General features: G+C 28.6%; 2 protein-coding genes across 5 annotated transcripts in view; one reads left to right on the top strand and one right to left on the bottom strand.

The window, feature by feature from the left end:
- Nucleotides 1-210: 210 nt before the first annotated feature.
- Nucleotides 211-4,818, top strand: LOC122273066 (zinc finger protein 271-like). The gene has a single exon (XM_043057123.2). It carries the CDS (start codon nucleotides 436-438, stop codon nucleotides 1,510-1,512), a length of 1,077 nt encoding a protein of 358 aa, XP_042913057.2. The 5' UTR covers nucleotides 211-435; the 3' UTR covers nucleotides 1,513-4,818.
- Nucleotides 4,819-16,124: 11,306 nt separating this feature from the next.
- LOC107447422 (glutathione S-transferase 1-like) overlaps nucleotides 16,125-17,198 on the bottom strand; it is an 11,079-nt gene continuing 10,005 nt past the window's right edge. For all 4 annotated transcript variants that reach the window (XM_043039413.2, XM_071178741.1, XM_043039412.2 and 1 more), the window contains one exon: nucleotides 16,125-16,410. In XM_043039413.2, the coding sequence (XP_042895347.1) occupies nucleotides 16,267-16,410 (144 nt within the window). In that variant the 3' untranslated portion in view covers nucleotides 16,125-16,266. The remainder of the gene's footprint in view (nucleotides 16,411-17,198) is intronic.

Here is a 17,198-nt window from a genome sequence, read left to right as displayed (position 1 = left end):
TTCTGTACCTGTTATTTCAATTTCCTCCCCGTTCCTGATATCACGACGGTAACACCGTTCTTTTTTGGTCCTCTCCTCTTAGAGNGCAAAAAAGTTATTAGCAAATGAAGCTCCCATAGAGAAAGCATTAGCAGCTGGCATTGAGAGGGTAGGTATTGCGTCCTCTTAACATTATACCAGCTATAAATCGTATTCGCCATTTTCACACTCAAAAAATTGGGCATCCAAGCCCTTGGCGATAGAATTCGTTTGGCAATCACCCATTTCAGCTGATTGCCAAAATTTAGGGTTATAAAACGGCTGGCATTCAAGACAGTGCGTATGAGGCTATCCCCGAGAGTTATCTTCACACTGTTGAGAAACGCAAAGCGATAAGCAGAGAGCTCGCCGCACTTAACTATACTCTATACTCAACCTTATTCTTGTTTCTATAATATGAGTTTTTCACAAAAAAGTCATCTAACTGAACAGGGACTTGTTCACGTTGGAGAGAAACTTTTTTCTTGTGGTATATGCAACAAGAGTGTTTCGCAAAAAAGTTATCTAATTGAACACAGTTGTGTTCACACTGGTGAGAAACCTCATACTTGTAGTATATGCAACAAGAGTTTTTCGTACAGAAGTTATCTAATTGAACACAGACGTGTTCACACTGGTGAGAAACCTTATTCTTGTAGTATATGCAACAAGAGTTTTTCACAAAGAAGTCATCTGACTCAACATAGTCGTGTTCACACTGATGAGAAACCTCATTCTTGTAGTATATGCAACAAAAGTTTTTCTCGAAAAATTTCACTAACTGAGCACAGTCGTGTTCACACTGGTGAGAAACCTCATTCTTGTAGTATATGCAACAAGAGTTTTTCGCATAAAAGTCATCTGACTAAACACAGTCGTGTTCACACTGGTGAGAAACCTTATTCTTGTAGTATATGCAACAAAAGTCTTTCACATAAAAGTTATCTAACTGAACACAGGCGTGTTTACACTGGTGAGAAACCTTATTCTTGTTTATGTAATGTGAGTTTTTCACGAAAAAGTCATCTAACTAAACAGGGTCTTGTTCACATTGGAGAGAAACCTTTTTCTTGTGGTATATGCAACAAGAGTTTTTCGCAACAAAGTTATCTAATTGAACACACTCGTGTTCACACTGGTGAGAAACCTTATACTTGTAGTATATGCAACAAGAGTTTTTCGCACAGAAGTTATCTAATTGAACACAGACGTATTCACACTGGTGAGAAACCTTATTCTTGTAGTATATGCAACAAGAGTTTTTCGCGTAAATGTCATCTGACTAAACACAGTCGTGTTCACACGGGTGAGAAACCTTATTCTTGTAGCATATGCAACAAGAGTTTTTCGCTAAAAAGTCATCTGACTATACACAGTCGTGTTCACGCTGGTGAGAAACCTCATTCTTGTAGTATATGCAACAAGAGTTTTTCTCAAAAACGTTATCTAACTAAACACAGTCGTGTTCACACTGGTGAGAAACCTTATTCTTAAAGTATATTCAATAAAAGTTTTTATGCAAATAAGTTATCTGTCTAAGGACAGTCTCGTTCACATTGTTGAGAATCTTTACTCTCTTGCCACATGTAAAGAGTTTTTCATGCAAAAGTCATCTGACTAAACATGGTTATGTTTATACTAGTGAAAAACTTATTTATGCAGTATATGTAATAAGAGTTTTTCACATAGAGGTTATATGACTGAGCACTTTTTGCTCATATTGGAGAGAAGCCTTATTCTTGTTGTATATGTAACAAGAATTTTACTCACAACAGTAATCTGATGAAACAAAGCATTATTCATACTAGTGAGAAACCTGATTCTTGTAGTCAATTTTTAACCCCCTATTCACCGTTGACACTGACGTACCGCGAAAACCTGGTTTGAAAATATTGACCACAAGTCGAAAAGTGCATTTTTCATTATTTTGGACAGTCTGTTTCCTAACTGGGGTTTTCTTAACTCGCTGCTAACTTGCACTCCGGTGTTAGATTTACATTTTTATTGACTGTGTTTGATTTCAATTTTCGCTGCTATTTTTTAAAAAAAATTTCTATGAAAGAATTAAAAATGGATTGCATTGAGTGATTAAATTTGAATCACTCTTTTATTGGACAAATAAAAAAGATGTTAAGTTTCGTTTTCCTAACTGAGTTGTATAGATGAGCAAAAGGATCTAAGTATTATAATTATGAATTTAGATATTTTATTTTAATGGATGTCATAAAGCTGCACACAAACATAGAATTACTACTGAAATTCAATTAAAAATACTTTTATTTTAAACAAGGATCAAGAGGATTATGCTACATCATTCTCATCCTTATTTAAATTTTTAATATTTAACATATTATCAATAACTTAAACAATTAAGAAAATTTTTCCTTTTTTCTTAGAACTTAAAATGAGATTGTATAAAATAAACTTCTCAGCTCAGATAAGCATAAATCAATACATTCCTATTGTTCAAAATAAGCTATTATTGTGCTGCCATCTGCCGACGATAGAGAGAATTACCGTCACGGATATGATGAATAAATATAAATTATTTTAAAGGCAAACGTCATAATATGAAAAAATATTCCGAAACTTTTAAAAAAATCATCAATTTAAAAATTTTATTACTTAAATAATTATAAATTAAAATACATCAGTTGTATATGCACCAGATGTCATAAAGTAGCCAGGTCATATATTTAAAAAAATGTTAATTAAAGACAGCATTTTAACTTCATATAATTTTAAACAATTAATCTCTCCCAAATGATTTTATTTTTTCCAAATACTAAGCTGATTATTTGATGGTTATAAAATTCTAAATATTTAAAGTTATTTGATGCAGATTATTGTGTAGTTAAAATATTACCTCGCAGCAAGATTTGTATTGATTACGTAATATTTATTTCAGCATAATTTTTATTATATATTTTAAATAATGTTATGTATTAAAAATAAAGTAAAATAATGTTTTTAATTTTATTAATAGTTTTGTTTCATATATAAAAAATTTTAAAATGTCATTCGCTATCTTTATATCTAAATATTGCACATTATTTTGCCTGTTCATCTCTATACTATATTTTATTTTTGGGCTAGATCTATCATCTCGATATATATCATTCAGATCTATAATAATTTTATGAATTGTATTCTCTTTTAAATTTTATATTTCTTTGAAGGATCTGTTGTTTTTTTTTACTGAAAAAATGTAGATAAAAGCTAGTCAAATTATTTAGAATCTTATTACTTACACTATTCATTTGAATTATTATTATGGACACAATCTGAATTATCTACGTTTTTTTTCTGATTGAAAAATTATTTAAGTGTAGCAATGACTGCTAATAATAATTTTAGAAATATACATAATATCTTCTATCGAAGATATTAACCCAGGAAAATTTAGTTTTCCTTTTATTAATAAGCATTTATTTGATATAAATTAATTATAGTTACATCTAGTAATAAATTGACCTCACGGACATCAAAAGTGTCAATTTTGAAAACATAAACAAATAAAAACTTGCCTAATACGCACCTGCGGTTACTCGAACCGAGGAAATCTTCAGATTTCAGTTAGTTATCTCTGGGACCAACTGACATGCAGTTACGTATATGGTGGGAAAAAAATTTGGATTCTAACCTGCTTTTGCTCTCATAAAACCTGTGGGTTAGTTTCCATAGTGAATACGGTGTAAAGGAAAATCTCTGTTAAGGATTTTTATGCTCACTGCTCTGTTCATACTGCTGACTAACTTTATTCTTTTTGTAAGTTTATACAGATAATGTTTAAGTTATCTCTTATCAAGCATCAGTTTTTGGAGTATCGGACAAATGTATACCGGGCAGTGACCCTTGACCTTAAAAAAACATCAGTGTAGGGTATACCGGGGAATGACACTTGACCTTAACACATCAGTGTAAGGTATACTAGGCAAATGTATACCGAGCAATGGCGTTTAACTAGACCTAGTATATATTTTGGACATTTGCCAAAGGTCCAGTCATACTAGTTCCCCATACAGCACATCAACTTCGTTATAACATCCTAAAGTTGTCATCTTTAGGATTCTGTGACTTCCAGAGGAAGTCCTATATTTACCGCTAAATGTCCTACGGATGTCATCTGCGTGTTAGACTGTCCCACCTGCAGATATCTTAATGATGTCATAACTAGGACAGTTTCAGGATGGCATTAGGACAAAAAAAGACGTGTTTAGTAAGGATTTAGGTAACTTGTTGGATGCATGTTGGAAATGTTATGAGAGTAATAGGAGGGTGTCTTATTTTGGAAATAAATATCATCTCTGAAATTTTTATTAATATTGGCAACTTAAATAAGGTTTTTCTTTTAAATTTAGTGAATTAGAGGTCAGAAGAATGTTTTCTAAATGAAAAAAAAAAGTGATAGTTTTTAATTTGTATCTAGATTACTAATTTTCCAGAAAAATGAGCTATTCCTCAACTATTTTCTTTTTAGGAAAGTTAGTAAAGAAAACAGTTAAAAAAAACAAATGTAACATTTTAATCCAAAAATATGCAAGTTCATTGGATTTCTATTTCTTGGAATAAAAACTTGGTCATTATAAAAAGTCTAATTGAATGTACCCTTTAAACACCAAGGAAGATTATAAGTCTCCTAATTATCGTTAGTTTTCTTTAAAGAATATTTCTAATTAAATTAAATTGTGAGTCTTGTTGAATCTTTCAACAATGATTGCTTCATTATTGCTCATATTGTTTGATGTAGTAGATGTATTAAAGATCTTATGATAAAATAATAAATAATTTTCTTTTTAATGTTGCTCTAATACTGAGAACTTCGCATAATATTCAAACTTCTCGTATTATCACTTGAAACTATTTAATTGGCAAAATAATTCTCATTACATTCTCCTGCAAAATTTACTAAAAAACATTTTATATTATAAATAGTTTCAATGAAGTTGTCACTATTTTATCAAAAACTCAAAATATATGTCTATGACTCACATACTTTATTGTTTAGTTATTGTGTCAATGATGCAATTTAAAAAAACAAATAAAATTAGAAAATTATCTGTTTTTATATACAAACTAAAACAGCTGTTGCCATGTTTTGCTGAAGAATTGTTAGCTGAAGGCATACTTAAATCAGTATCTTGAAGATATTAAAAATAATTTGTTTTAAGGATTTATCTATTTTTTGCAGCATAAATTTAACGTATGCAAATAAATATGAGAATAGAAAAAAATAAACAATATTAGAGTAGCATAAGTAAAACTTTTATTTACACAATTATTTCTTTAATTTTTTTTCAGAATAAACTCTTCTTTCTTTGGCATGGCGCAACCAGCCTTAAATAATGCTTTCAACTTCATTTACTTTCGTGTTTGTGAAAACACTGCAAACAGCCCCTAAAACAAAACAGAAGGAAGATATAAACAAACCAGTAGGTATTTTATGAACAAACATAAAATTATATAAGAACCTATTCTAAAGGTATCTAAAACTAAATTAGTAGAAGCTCAGATTTCTGTTAATTTCAGGGAAAATATTATGGGGTGACCTTCTTAAGCTGCTTTTTTAATTAGGACTAAAATCACTCTAAATAAAAAATGGCTAGTTTTTTTAATCGCCTATCATACATAACAGTATACTAGTTCACAAAAAATAAAATGATTTGATGCATGTTTGATTCATTGTCACAATAATAATCTGGCAACATCAACTGTAATAATGATAAAGCTGTTAGTACAAACACATGTAACAATGATCAGAATATTTTAAAGAGCAAGTCACAAGAAGTGTTGGATAACTGAAATATCGTATGATTACGGTTCTACTGTGACTGGAAAAGAAGATGGTGATACTAATAACAAGATTATTTCAAACAATTACACACTTATAAATTATTCCAAAAATAGAGAATGTTAGAAATTTATAAACTCATTAAAAATTCATGGAATACTAAAATTATAGTATATTAAAAAGTTTGAAAAAAGCTGGTTATAGATGTTTATTTGAAAATTAAATTTAATAATACCATTTTAATGAATATAAACTTTTAAAAATAAGATTCATTTTTTAGAAGGGCAACTTTAGCAACACAAATTTTAACTATATACTGTCAAACTACAAATGGAATTATATATATATATAAAGAGAGATTAAATATTACCAATATTTGGGTCTGACACTCCGTAACCCAAAAATCTTTTTTTTCATTATTGCCCACCCAGCTATAGAGTTCAGCAACATCATGATGCGACGAAGTGCTCGCCTTGTATGTTCTTTAAAATCAGTTCCATCAAGACTTAGCAGACTATGAGAAAAAATTATTAAAATTGATCACCTTATGCCTAAAGTTCAGAAAATAATTTATCTCTAGCATTATTTACTTAAAAACAAATGAATTTTTACCACCACTGCAAAAGAAAAATTTAAACAAAAAATTATACATTTCCGTATATTAAAAATACTTAAAAGAAAAATTTGCTGATTATATACTAGTAAGCAGGGTTGGAGTTTTTGCCGGCAAAAAGGGGTTTTTGCCAGGACAGTGGCAAAAACCTGGTAAAAACCGGCAAAAACTGGTAAAAACCGGCAAAAACCAAATTATCTAAATTGCTGATTAAATATTATTACAAAATACTTGAAACAAATTTAAATCAATCATAAGGAATAATAATTTTGATACATTACATGAAAAAATTATTTTTAACATATTAATAATTAATATACCTAAGGGTAATAATTTTTAAAAGATTGAAAGTTTTTGATCTCTTTTCATTTTAGAATCCTAAAATAAATGTTTTTTTACAAATAAATATTATTATTTGTATAATACTATTATTTATTATAAAAAATTATTATTTGTACAATAATTAACTACACATGTTGATAGATATTTTATGCTTTAAATTATATTTGTATTAATTTAAAATAAGTTCATTTCACTGGAAAAAAGAGAATAATCACAAATTTTCCAATCAATAATGTTTTATACTACTAAAATGATACATTATCATTTAATTATGGAAAAATAGTTTTGTTAATTTTTTTGTAATTATTTATATTCATAGTATATATTTCAATTTTAGGAATAATTTTGTATCAAAAATGTGTTTTTGTCCTCTCATCTTGGAAAATATAGGTTTTTGCCACTTTTTGCCACTTTGGTTGGCAAAAACCTGTTTTTGCCAGGACGGTTTTTACCGGTATTTACCACGGTTTTTTCCACCTGCGGCAAAATCTTGCCAACCCTGCTAGTAAGTTATAAATTTGTTAAAGGAAGTTTTGCAAAAACTCTCCACGTGAATTTTTATCATTGGGGAAAAAAATTTCTATAACTATATTTTCCATAATAGATTATAGTATTTAAAAGCATTCTATAACAACTTTTCAAGCAAAGTCATCTAATTATTTTAATTTATGGAGAATTAAATAAAAACAATATACAAAAATTAAGTACGGAAATAAAATGAAAAAAAATTATGTAAGTATCTGAAACAAATAAGAAATTATACAAATAACAATATTTTAATAAAAGCAAATTGACACATAAATGATACCATTATTGAAAATTTATTTTAAAGAAAACAAAATTTCATTCTGAAAATAGTTTATCGTAAATCTGTTCTTGTAAAAGANCATCAAGACTTTGCAATCTAGCAGACTATGAGAAAGAAAAAAAATTATACAAATAACAATATTTTAAAAAAGCAAATTGACAAACAATTCAAATTTAAAGAAAACAAAATTTCATTCTGAAAATAATTTATCGTAAATCAGTTCTTGTAAAAGAACAAGCTCTTGCAGAATCTAGAAAAAGTTATGCTAAAATCTAGCATACAATTTTTTTTTGTAAAAATTCAAATAAGTAAATACTAATTAAATGTTTCAACCACAATTATCAGTTAAAAATGGTAATGAAGAAAATATGTTGATCAACTACAAGTAAGTTTTATGTACCCTTTTGAAGCACTAAATATTTAATCTTAAAAAATCATTGAATATTTTTATAACCCCGCCAAAAAATACATACTATGAAACATAAAATAAGAAAAGTTTTACTTTTCAAAAAAAAAACATTTAAATATATAAATAAGTAAACTAAGAATTAAAATATAAACACATATATTTAAACCAGCTTCACATTGCAAGAGGTGAATGATGACAAATATATTTACAAGAACTTATTAAAAGAAAATAAACCCCTTACGGATTCAATAACTTTTCATTAGGGATGATTTTTTGGATCATTAGGGATGATTGCGAATGTCGAACTTCAGAACCTGAAAAAAAAAAGACAATATTAACTTACATATTGATTACTTGTGTTTACAATGTTAAAGGTGCACAGCTTGCAACAGTAATAAACAAATGGAAAGAAGCCAAAAAAGGGAGTTATTCAAAATCTAGCAACCATGTCACCTATTTAACAATACATCTCTAAATAAATAAAACAAATTTTCACTTCTTATTCACCAGAATTACTTATTATCATTAATATCTTATGAAAGACAACAGATTTGAGCTTAAAAATTATATAATTTTTTTTCTTTTGTTAAAACAAAATTATCTTTTGAAAATATCGCCTCGCAGAATAAGCTGTAGTAAGCAGTTGCAGAACTGAAGCAAGTATTGAGCTGTAGATTGTTATTGTTTACATTTATATTGAAAACACCATCCATAGACAATTTATAGAAACAATTATGTAAAAAAAGGTAAAATAATGAAGATGAATAGCAACATTGAAATAATTTAAAATGTCATTTCATCTGTAATTTGAAGAAATGATTAATTTAGGGTTACCAAAAAAAACACGCCAAATGACAAGTTGAACAAAAGGTAGTGTATAGCAATAGGATGTCTGTGAATCCTGAGGAAACAGGATGACCTTTCAAGCATGCGCAGTATACTAATCAATGAGTAACGCCTCCTCCCTGTCCTTCTTGCAGAACAGCATGTCTGTGGGTACAACCGGCTGAGCAACTGCGCATGAAATGCTTGGCTGGAATTTAATTTTCACCAAATAATTTCGAAAAGTAACCCTGTTGAAGCGATTGCGCGGAGGTATACGTAATAGTTTGTTGCTTCTACTTGTTATTCAAAGCTCTTTATTTATAATTCATTAAACAAAGTAAGTTATTGTTTTAAATATTTTTTTCTGTTTATAATAGGGATGATTATCATAACTACGGCAAGGCCAAGTGCCGCCAATTTTTTGGCGACCTATTTAGATAGGCCGCCAAGGGGTAGGAGGAAAAAGAGAAACCCGATCATGACATCACGNTAGTTTGTTGCTTCTACTTGTTATTCAAAGCTCTTTATTTATAATTCATTAAACAAAGTAAGTTGATTGTTTTAAATATTTTTTTCTGTTTATAATATTGCATCAATGTATTTTAAAACGTTTACGACATTTAATAATTCTAATTATCTGTGATAAAGTAGTTAAAAGATTTCCACGTTACTGAGTTAGGCTTAGTTACATATTTGTTTTCCTATTTGATATAATAAGAAAGTCTGTTAATATTATTTTAAATATTCGATAGTTTATTCTTTTGCATATGTAAACTATAACCAATAAAACATTTCTGAACTGTTCAATTTCTTTTATGTGTAGAAAATATAATGAAAGGTAATTATATGGCATAAATAGGTGTCAATGTACCATCATTTACAATTGAAAGGTTAATATTAATGTAAATGATGGTTGACATTATAATTACTTTTCTTTAAGATTATTTAACCTTATGTAGATTCTTAAATTATGATACTTATAATGATGAATTAATTGAAATTTTTAAACGTATTGTGTAATCCCTATTGTTTTTCTATGATAATAAAATCTGACTATGATTGAGCTTACGTAGTAATGTGGTAACTGTAGATTTGTATATCACATTGAATTAAGTTTAACTAAGTTAATATAAAACAGCACCGTAATAAATCTATCGAATGTTATCCTGATTCATTCATTGTTTTAGAATTGGTGTAGTTTGTACTAATTGATATATTTAGCGACATATTTTCAACTGAATCTACTTGTGCAAAATCCCGGTAAAGTTAAGATTATTTTATAATTATGTATATTTCCCATCTATAATTGATGAAATACCAGAATGTATATAAGTACTGTAAGATTTCTTAAACAGTGGTTGTGCAAGCATTTCCTTTAACTGTGGAAAAGTGATGCAGTTTAGCAATAATCTATGATGCTCAATGGCTCAGTGGGGCTTTAGTGAGGGAACTTGTTTATTATTTTGATATCAAGTATTTCTTTCTATTGCCCCTTCTAAGCCGCATCTTTTGATTTCCGCAAACGACTTTCTCAGTGTGGAGTTTTTCGGGAATCTGATAATATAGGTGTATTAGTAAGTATAATGGTGAGTATTCTACTTTATATGTATATAGTTTAAGTTAGATATATATTGTATTATTAAGTTGTGTGTGGAATTCCATGTCTATTAACATGTACTGCATTATATTTAAGTTTTTTTAGCAACTAATATAAAAAAATCATTTAACCTATGGATTTTGCATACCTAGATGTTTAACAGCTTTGTATGGTGCATATTAAGTGTTGCATTGTCTTACTAAATCTAAGAGCCAAAGTAGGACAGTTAGTGAGGTATTCATTGGTGCCCAATGTGTTTTAATTACCATGTCCAATCATGAGCAAAACATTTATAAATGCTAAAGGGGAGAGGTCAGCTTATTCGATTCACTAGCTTTGAAAATTTACACTAGGACATTACCAAAAGTGCCTCTCCTTTTGTGGTGAAATAATGACAGTTGGTAAATATTGTGAAACTTGCATACAAAATGTAAAATAGAGGAAATTTGAATGCCTGTATATAAAAATTTTTAAAAAAAATAATGACAATTTGAATGGAATACTTTTATTATTTAATCTTCTAATCATGAATCAATATGTTCTTGCTTATACGTACTGTGTAACCATTATTGCAAGATGGTGAATTTTTATTTACAAGCGTAGCATGCCTAATTTTTTATTTATTTACAGCTTGTACAAGGTTTTCACATGAATTCCCAAATAATAAGCCTACTGTTTAGTTTTTACTAGTACATGGGCTTNGTTCTTGCTTATACATACTGTGTAACCGTTATTGCAAGATGGTGCATTTTTATTTACAAGTGTAGCATGTCTAATTTTTTATTTATTTACAGCTTGTACAAGGTTTTCACATGAATTCCCAAATAATAAGCCTACTGTTTAGTTTTTACTAGTACATGGGCTTATATACAGTTTGAGTTAGGTAATTTTGTTAATTGATGTTTGTTTTATGATTTTTAATGTTTTGTAGTGTGTTAAATTGTTTTTAAGATAAAATATGCTTCACTTGTTGTTACTTATTTGATAAATATTAATTGCTTTAGTAAGTATAAGGCATAATAACAGTATAGACTTAAGTACAATATGGCAAGATAACTTATGTTTTAAGAAAGGTTATGTTTTAAGTTTACCTATTATTTTTGAAATTTTCTAATCATTCTGATGTGACATCAAAAGTAACCACTTAAAAATTTTTTTTGATATTAATTACATTATTTTATGATTGTTAGTTATTAAAAATTGGTAATCCATTGCATATTTTAAATAAACTTGTAACGAAAAAAAATCATTTTAAAGTACTCAGAATGCAAAGGGTTATTAAGTGGCTGAATTTCCATGAAACATTATTTATTGGCAATAGTTTTTAAATTGTACTTAAAAGCTCAAAACCACATAATTAACAACTAAATGTATAATTTCAGTACAGTGTCATTATATACTTGGCTATTTTTGTTTCTTCAATTCTAAGAATCTTTTTAAATCTTCTGTGTTACAAATACATATTTTAAAGCAAATTATGCTTTGCCTAATCATGTGAGAAATAATAATTAAAGCAGTAAGATTGCCATAATCATATTTAAGTTATATTATTTAATCATATTAATTGCAATATTTAATCATGTAAAATTAATTTACATATAATGACATATAACTATAATTTTACCTATTTGTATGAAGTAGGCTTTAAATGAGTGTTCTGAATAGGATCAAATTAATTTTATCCATGTTTTGTATCAATCTTTAATATTTACAAAGAATGAAATGTTAAGATAGTTAAATTAAATTACCAAATACTCTGTTTTTGTAATTGTATACAATGTCTTAATGAGAAAAATGTGTACTATCACTTAAATAATAGATTTTGTTAATATATAGCTATTTATCTAACTATTCGCATGAATTTGAAATGCTTATATATACATACATATGTTTGAAAAATTCTTTGAAATAAAAAATTATCATGAGTTTGCATATTTTTAAAGATATGAGTATAGCCAAAGATACTATTATATAAGATTAATTTATATAATAGTATATTAGAAGTTAATTACTTCACACACTTATTTTTTCTTGTCATGTATATTATAAGACAATTTTAAAAAATCATGTATTTCTAAAAATTCATTAAAAACTTAATATCATTATTAAATAAAAATTTATTCCTCTTATCACCATCTGTTAGTTGAAATTCAGCGCTATCTGGCAATGATTTAATAAACTTTCTATCCAAAGCTGAGAAATCTCGCAGCCAGTTGTAAAGGGATAGGTTTGCAACATTTGGCAACTTTTCGGTGTTTACAACTGGCTGAGGCGTCAAAAATTTCGCCCTGCGCATGAGCAGTTGCTCAGCCGGTTGTACCCACAGACACAAGGATACACTACCAGGGTTGGTAGTTTTAGGTCATTGTCTTTATTTACATACGGTTCGCTTCTGTATGCCTATTTCTCTCTAATCACAGCACAAATTTATGTAAAACAAAAAGGCTGTTGCTTGGCTGACCGCCTTTTTAATAAATAGAGGCATTTGATTGGTCGATTACATCATCGTTTTCATCGTTATCTCTTCATCGTTTTGTCAGGTTTACTNGTGTCGCTATATGTATTTTCAAAAGTTATAAGCATTAAAGGATATAATTTTCATGTTTTTATTCGCATTCTTCCTCAAGAGTTTTAATTAATCATAAAAAATATTAGTGGCAGCATCATAATTTATTTAAATATTATAGCAGATGGCAACATTAGATTTGCGACCCCTTCCTTCCTTCCCCTATGCATCCCATCCTCTTTCTTGTAACATTTTCCTTCAGCTCATACCGATTTTCAACACAAAGTGGGGTAGTTGCATATATACACTCTCCATAAATTCTATCTTGCATCCTGTTTGTTTGACATATAAGAAATATTAATTAATAAATAAAATAATAACAAAATTTTCATTGAATCAAGGTTTTAATATATGTTATGTTAATTAAAGAACAATCGAATCGGTTAATCAACTGTATCCATATCTACGTCTGTCAAGTAAAATTTTTAAAAAATGTTTTTATTAATCTTGAATAACAATTAAATTCAATGTTTATATTCTTAAATTAATCATTGATATTTTGCGGTTAACGGCTCTACTAACAACTCTGGATATAATATGGATATAGTCCCGATTTCATGTGTGTTGATAAGAGAGGGAGAAGGGGAGCTGAATAATACTTCTACCTCAGCTTTACCTCTACGCTGTTGCCGCTTCAACTCATATTTCGAAATGGTTTTTCTGTTACTAATGGAGAAAAATAGGGAACGTGTAAAACCTGTTTCGTATTTACACTAACACAATATGAAATCTTTCTTTTTAATTAACTTGTGTCATGGAAGACACAATATTTATTTTCATTCTTTTTCAATAACTATTAACAAAAATGAAATTTATCAATTCATGGCGATGATTGAGTCGTAATAGTTACGAACGCCATTTTGAAATCTTGAGCTGTTTTTACTTGGGGCGTTAACAATACGCAATTATTCGAACATATCGTGAGTTAGCATTCTTCGTATGAATTTTCACTATACAAAATTTTAAATGGCGTAAATTTTATTATAAATGTAACAAAGGGGGAATTTTTATTTCTGTATTTTTTCAACTTATATAATAAGGGGAGAAATAATATTACTAGGAAATTAAAATTAACTTTAAGTCTGGAAATACTAATGTTTTGAAAAATCATACCCTTAGAGGTAAAAAGTCTCATTATTTATGTAACATAATATGTAGTGAGAAATTGTGCAAGTAAAAACTATCTTATCTTTCTCATTTAAAGTATACATTTTGAAAGAAATAACGCTTTCTTTTCGTTATAAAATATATCTTTTAGTTTCTGGTAAAGTACATCGAAAACAAAATTATTTTTAAGACTGAAAAAATAAGCTTTTATTTTTGATACAATCTTTTACAATTATTTTCTATAATATATGCAAGTATTTCAGTCTCTATATTGATTATTATTGTAATTGTTTTATTGTATTGCATAACTAATTCGTTATTCAATCTAATCTATTCATTCAGGACTTTCAGAAGTTTTCTCGTTTCTTTTTTTTTTTTTAACTTTTCCTAATGTTTGTTTTAATTTAGTATTTTTTTAAAATAAGTATAATATTTTAACAATAGAAATTAATCAAATTGCACTATTTTAATATTATGACATTCCATAATAATATGAGACATTTTTCACTTTCGAAGGGTTTTTTTTAATTACACGTAATTAACAAACCTTGCTCTTAGCCACGTAAGTGTTAATTTATGCCAAACACTAATTAAGTCGGAGCAAAAGTAATTCTTTAATCAAAAATAAAAAATTTGAAAATTTCTATTCATTATGCTCTTAAGAAAAATAACTAAAAATTTTCATGACAACATTAACTGTACTAATTCTAACGGATCGCATTCAGTTCAGCGACAGGCCATTTCGTCGGACAAGGTCATTTCGGAAGATAAGTCATGCGTTATTTTTAAACTATTTTTATGATTTGTTAGATTACGTGATATACCGCTTCGTAATTCAATATAGTGTTGAATTTTTTTAAACCTAGCCTGAAGCAAAATTTTTATAATATGTTGTAGTTGCCAGAAAACTATTTTTCTTTTGAAAATTGCCTTTAAATAGCAAAAATTAAACTTTGTTTTTTACATTTGGTGTTTTAGTTCTTATTATACACATTTTTTCTAGTCATGTTTTAAACACTTATTTCTAAGTTCTTCTATTCTAATTATTTCTATTCTTTGGATAACTTTTAATGTGCGTTATTGTAGTTTTTAGCGTCGCAAAAGCAATTGCATTAACTATTGTGAATGATTCTTGATAAAAGTAAATGAATGCAGAAAATTGCGAGGAAAAAGTATACAATGAATCGGTGAATTACTTCGTCAATTGATCATTTCATTGGCAAGATCAGTTCGTTAACGAGCCATTTCGGCGGCGAAAATTCTCTGTGGTTTAGAAGAAAACTATATAATGTTCCACCACAATAAATAATTCACATTAATTCATTTTAAAATCTTGGCAAAGAAAAGTCACTAACTTTTACTATGTTAACAGTAGCGATTACTAAGAATTTAATAAAAAAAAAAACACTTATCTTTTAGATACTTCACTAGTAAAATTACTTATTTTTTCACTTTTTTTTCTTTAAATATTTATATTTACAAATACTGTTTAATTTTTTACATGCAAGTAATCATTCATTTTGTTACGATTAACAAAATTTTCTTAAATACAATTTCAATAATTATGTATGTTGAAAAATATTGATTTATAAAGGTACCAAGGGGTTAAACTTCCTAGTATTAAAAAAATGCATGTTGGAAAAAATAAAATGAAAATCCAATTTAGAAAGCATATTTTATTTTATTTCATAACCGTCGTTGAACAGTCGACCCAATGTTCAACTCCGTAACCTTGTAATTTTAAACCCAATCCAGAAGACAAGGGAGCAAGTATTGAGAGAAATTTGCCGTCGTACTTTTTGGCGGAACTATCGCGCAATTGCGTTTAGAAAAACCTCTCACGATCAGCTTGACGGCAAGGGGACTCTAACCCATTATCCGTTTACCACTGAGAATATTTTACGTCAACTCTGTGGTCGGTGCAAGCCGGGTGCGAATTTCGTATCGAGCAGCCATTGCTGGATTTCGAACCCAGTTCACCTCAACCGATCGCTTTATCCCCTCTTAGATAAATATTGTTTAAACCCAACGAAATAAAAGCAACACAATTTCAAATAGAATTCGATTTATTTAAATCAACATTGTTACAGAAGAACATTAAAATAAAAGTTGTAAAATTGTACTATATAAGTTTTTGCACTTTGGTATGAAAACGTAATACAAATTGTGAAACGAAATATAGATTGAAAATTAGGCTTGTTTGTCTGACTTCATACTTTCAATCATTTTGGTCATTGGGGTTTCGATTAGCTCTTTGTACTCAGGAACTTGTGATTTTATCTTGTTCATCCAGGCAGTCACTTTAGGAAATGCAGTTAAACCATAGTCAAAAAACTAGAAGACAAATCATATTTAAAGTTATTTACTTTAAACACTTGGTTTTTCAAGTAACAAGAAAATAGTTTTATTTTTATCAAACCTAAAATGAAAAACGGAGGAAACACTTTCGTAAAGTGATCATCATCATCACTTACATATTTCCCCCACAGCAGTCAACTTGGAAAAAGTAGTTTTTAAAATGTTTTTTGTTTGTTGAAGTTATACATCTTATGCGACTTCCAACAAGGTTGCGTTAAACGTTTAACGATACATTTTTATTGGCCGGGAAATCACGTGGTAGGATTCAGTTTTCCCTCATTCATTTCCATATTAATTGGGTTCTCACTAGCATAAAAATAATAAAAGTCATAAAAGTATTGTTCTTCTATAAATATTTTTTTAGTTTCATTTGATACACATATAATTTAATAGGATAGTATTTTTTATTTTCAAATTTAGTGGATAACAATTGTAAAAAATGAGTGACAACAATCCCACGGACGATGCGGCGGAATTAAGGTTATGTGAAGGTACGTCTCTTGTGAATATCAATTGATTGTTAGGTTTTCTCTTTTGAAATTACATTATGACGCATTCACATACATTATTAATACAAATACATTTTCCACGGCGAGACGATGGGACAACCACAAACACTTCCACTGGTTCAAGAGGTACACGAGAGAAAAATGCACAATATTACCGTTATTACAGAGCACGGAAGCGAGCGGAGCAGGAAAAAGAGTCGTTGAATAGAACTAGTGATCCTTCTACGACTGCTGATTCTTCTACAATTAACGTCG

The sequence above is a fragment of the Parasteatoda tepidariorum genome, chromosome 3 (assembly GCF_043381705.1).
Source record: "Parasteatoda tepidariorum isolate YZ-2023 chromosome 3, CAS_Ptep_4.0, whole genome shotgun sequence".
NCBI classification, from domain to species: Eukaryota; Metazoa; Arthropoda; class Arachnida; order Araneae; family Theridiidae; genus Parasteatoda; species Parasteatoda tepidariorum.
Note: the sequence above shows the minus strand (reverse complement) of the source record. Positions and strands in the feature narration are given on the sequence as shown.